The sequence below is a fragment of the Argiope bruennichi genome, chromosome 1 (genome assembly GCF_947563725.1).
Source record: "Argiope bruennichi chromosome 1, qqArgBrue1.1, whole genome shotgun sequence".
NCBI lineage: Eukaryota > Metazoa > Arthropoda > Arachnida > Araneae > Araneidae > Argiope > Argiope bruennichi.
In genome coordinates this window covers 32,122,325-32,127,022 of record NC_079151.1, presented here as the reverse complement: position 1 = coordinate 32,127,022, position 4,698 = coordinate 32,122,325, and the positions used below count along the sequence as shown (strand labels likewise).

The window sequence follows — 4,698 nt, the reverse complement described above, 5'->3', positions numbered from 1 at the left end:
AGTTTGCTCCTGGGAGTAACTATCTACATTTTGCGGATTCCATCACACTATCGCTTCCAATCCCAATTCCAGTCGCTGTGATTTCCGGCAGCGAGGAGAATTGGTTATTTGGAAAGCTCGGGGGCAGTTTCTGACCCCTGAGGTTTGCCACAAGCAAGTCCCTGTTGTGAGTCTGAGGCCGGAATTATATTCCTGTGGATATTTTTAATGTCTGTTCGATTATAAATGCTTCTAATTTTATTTATTTTTCCTTAAAAAATAATACTTAGTAAAATATTTTTTACTTTACTATCAACATATATAATAAAGTAGATAGCGATTTATTATTAACTAAAATCATATGTAAAATATTAATAATCTTTCTTATTGCCTTTCCATATTATGTTGTTCACATAAACACGGGCGTTCAGGCAGAATTTCCATAAACGAATCTCGTTCATCATTTGATTGATGCCAACAATTTCAGTGTAATTGAATTTCGGTCCTTTTAAGAAATCGTTTAGTTTAGTTTAGTTTACTTATATTAACGACCCGTTTGAAGCAACGCTAGGGCTATTTTAGGACGGACTTCGTCATTTTGAACCGCGGTCAGATGACGAGGACGACACCTGAACTGGCAACCCCCTCACCACACCACACCAGCGGGAGGACGTTTGGTCAGGACGGATTTAACGTGCAACAGACCCCCTTACACGACGGTTCTTCGGTGGAATCGGGTCTCGAACCTGAAACCTTCCGGTTCCGAAGCCGAGACCATACCAACAGGCCACTTAAGAAATCGTGTTCACCGTCAGATAAATAGACCAATACTTGGGAATTGTTCGAAAGATACAATTTTTTTTTTCCTTTTTTTTACTCTCTTGTATACGTAGTACAGAGAAAGTATAATAATCGTCAAAAAATTCAAACTTGATATCTTGATGAATCCCCACGTTTTAGCTCTGTTTGCTTCCTGCTTCTCATGGACAGCCAAAACCCCACGTGTTGGCCGTGCGTGGCGACCCATTTGAAAGACGGGTGGTGTACTGTGGTCCCCTGTGCATCAATCGGCTGGTCGCTAACCACCTAAGTGGTTAGTTTGCTAGGGATCAAGCCAAGGGGTTACTCCTTGGGCTTGGCGTTAAGGGTGGTCACTGTCCCCGGGGGTAACTCCCAGCGTATAGGTACCGATTAGCACTAGGGTGGATGCCGAGGCTGGGAATAACCAGAGCCGGTAATTGCCTTCCCTTGTTGGGCTCCGTGGTGGGCGGTGCCGTCGGACCCGAATCATTCTCTATATCGTATGGGCTCCTCCAAACGTGGTCCCTTTAGTGGGCGTCAAAAAGTACACATTAATTCTAATTTTAAACATTTCGACCGATATTTTATTATTAAACGTATATCTGACCAAAATGAAACTTTTGATACTGTGTCTCCTTTCTTAGTGCAGAAATCTGTCTCCGCAACAGTTGGGGAAGTTACGTCTATTAAAAAAATGAGATCTGGTGACTTGCTTATCGAGGTCAGTACTCGAAAGCAAGCCCAGAATATTCAAAAAGTGAAAGCTCTCGCCACGATCCCTGTTACTATCAGCCCTCACACATCATTAAACACGTCTCAAGGCGTCATTACTTGCGGGGAAATATTTAACCTCCCTTTAGATTATATTCAAGACGAGTTAAAATCACAAGGTGTTATAAAAGTTCGCCGCACTACCATCCGGCGAGAAGGACAAATACTCGAAACCAAACATCACATCCTCACTTTTAAGTCACCAAAACTGCCAGACTTCATATATGCAGGTTATATCAAGCTACCTGTCCGGCCATATATCCCAAACCCACTTAGATGTTTCAAGTGCCAGCGTTTCGGGCACTCGAAAGCTAATTGCCGCGGAACTGTTACTTGCGCTCGTTGCTCTGAAAAAGGGCATGAAAGCCAACAATGCTCGGCTCCAGAGAAATGCGTAAACTGCAAGTGCGAGCATACTTCTTACTCCCGGTTATGTCCACGCTGGAAACTGGAAAAACAAATCACCACTACCAAATTTAAAGAGGAAATTTCATACCCCGAAGCAAGAAAGAAAGTACTTGCACAGACACCGTTACCTGGTGTAAGCTATGCATCCGTGGTCCAGAAAAGCTTTTGTGAAAACTGCAGTTGTGGAAACTGCACTAAGAAGGCTAAGCAAATAAAATCTCAAAAATCGTCGGATTCTGACACAGAAGAATCCATAAACAATATTTCTGACTCTGGAAAGCCAGATAAGAAGCAAAGGAAATCGAAATCTAACAAATCCCTAAAATTAAAACTTGCAAAGCGAGGACTGTCAAAGTCAGACCTATCTTTGAAACTAAAGAAAACCGTTTCTAAAAACTCTGTAGCTTTGGGACTTGCTAGTCAAGGGATAGCTCATAGAGATTTAACATCCATTTTTGGAGTCCTGATCTCAAACTTCATCCTTCTGAGGATGAGGATGAATTTAGGATGAATTGCGATATATCAGCAACACAAACCACTGCCAATATTTCCCCTTCTGCAACTAGAATTTCTTAATGGGTACCTTCCTTTCTTGGAATTGTCGTGGCATTCGGTCTAAAATACAAGACATCAAATCTATTTTTAACAAATTTCCTCCTGTTTGCTTCGGTGTTCAAGAAACCTTCTTGACGTCTAACATTCCACTTAAATTAAGAGGCTATAATTGTGTGCGGAGAGATACAGACACTGGATCTCGTAATTCGGGTGGTGTTTGTATCTTTACTTCAAATTTGTATCCTAGCACACCTCTTGCTTTACATACTACTTTACAGGCTGTGGCTGTACAAGTCCACATACAAACGTTGGTCACAGTCTGCTGTATTTACTTACCGCCTCATGATGTCATATGTCAGCAAGAACTAGATAACTTAGTAGACCAGCTTCCTTCACCTTTCATTTTATTGGGCGACTTCAATGGACATAGTACTTTGTGGGGTTCGGATAGCACAAACTCTCGTGGACGACAGATTGAGCAGTTTATTACTAACAACTGTCTTTGCCTGCTCAACAGTCAAGAGAAAACATACTTCCACGAACCCACACGTAACTTCCATAGTCTTGATCTGGCCATATGTACACCTGAACTGTTGCCATTTTTCACTCTAACAGTTAGCAATAATCTTTACGGCAGTGATCATTTCCCAGTTATTGTCTCCCATGTTGATGGAGGTGGTGCGACTACTTGTCCACCAAGGTTCTTATTCAAGCGGACAGACTGGGATGTGTTCACTCAATTAGCAGATATCACAGAAACTATGGTCAGTACTTGTGACATCACAGAAGCAGTACAACATGTCATTGACAGAATAATAAGTGCCGCAAATGCCAATATCCCGAAGACTTCCCCACGTCTAAGAAAATTTCTTAGACCATGGTGGAACGAAGCTTGCCGTGATAGTCATAAACAACAAAAAAAATTATGGAACATCTTTCGAAGGTACCCGACAACAGAAAATCTTGTTGCTTTTAAACGAGCCAAAGCCCTTGCTCGTCGAATTCGTCGCCGTAGTCAGAGGGAATCTTGGATTGAATTCGTATCATCTATCACATCCTCCACATCCAGTAAGCATTTATGGAAGAAAGTTAAGGCTGCTAGTGGAATATATTGGGAAACCTCTATTCCTGTTTTAAATACAGGAAATAAGACACATTCCGATCCACTAGACGTGGCCAATGCTCTCGGTCAAGCTTTTGCACAGGTCTCCGCATCAGATTCGTATAGTCCTACATTTCTAGCAGTTAAAAATTCCGCGGAACGGATGCATCTGCGCTTTAATGACAGATCATCTTTCCCCTATAACTGTGAATTCAGGATGTTTGAACTTCAAATTGCCTTATCTCAAGCCCATGATACCAGCCCAGGGCCAGATGGAATCACATATAATATGCTCCGCCATCTGAATACAACTTCCCTTTCGAATCTGTTATTACTATTTAACAGAATATGGATTGAACAGAAGTATTCTTTACAATGGCGTGAAGCTATTGTGATCCCAATCTTAAAGCCTGATAAGGAACCATCAAATCCTATGAACTACAGACCAATTGCTCTGACGAGCTGCCTTTGTAAGACCTTAGAGCGCATGGTCAATACACGCCTTGTATATGAACTGGAGAAACAAGGATGCATCTCATCGTTGCAGAGTGGTTTCCGTAGAGGTCGATCTACATTTGATAACCTCGTTTTTCTGGAAACCCAGATACGCAACACATTTGTTAGGAGGAACCACCTTGTCTCCATATTTTTTGATATTGAGAAGGCATAAGACCGAGCATGGCGCTATGGCATACTTTCGACACTTTTTAAATTTGGTTTTAGGGGAAATCTTCCCATATTCTTGCAGAACTTTTTATCACATCGGACTTTCAGAGTACGTGTAGGCAACTTTTATTCAAGCTGAGGGAGTTCCGCAGGGAAGTGTCCTCAGTGTTGCACTTTTTGTTGTTCATATTAGCCAAGTTTTATCTGTTTTACCTTCAAGTGTTCAGGGATCACTTTATGTTGACGATTTGCAGATCTCATGTCAAGGGAGCAATATGAATTTAATCGAGAGACAATTGCAAAATGCAGTAAATAAGGTAGTGGCTTGGTGCGATAACAACGGGCATACTATCTCTACGGAGAAGAGCCGATGCGTCCATTTCTGCAGGAAAAGAAATATCCATTTAGATCCTGTC

The 4,698-nt window shown here is 41.7% G+C and overlaps 1 protein-coding gene across 1 annotated transcript; it reads left to right on the top strand.

Annotated features, from left to right (window-relative positions):
• The first annotated feature begins 1,474 nt into the window (after positions 1-1,474).
• LOC129972214 (uncharacterized) lies at positions 1,475-2,470 on the top strand. The gene has a single exon (XM_056086254.1). The coding sequence runs from the start codon at positions 1,475-1,477 to the stop codon at positions 2,468-2,470; it is 996 nt and encodes a 331-aa protein (XP_055942229.1).
• Positions 2,471-4,698: the final 2,228 nt, after the last annotated feature.

What these genes read in the sequence shown, in the direction of transcription:
- LOC129972214 (XM_056086254.1), top strand. Translation starts at nt 1,475, where the DNA reads ATGAGATCTGGTGACTTGCTTATCGAGGTCAGTACTCGAAAGCAAGCC.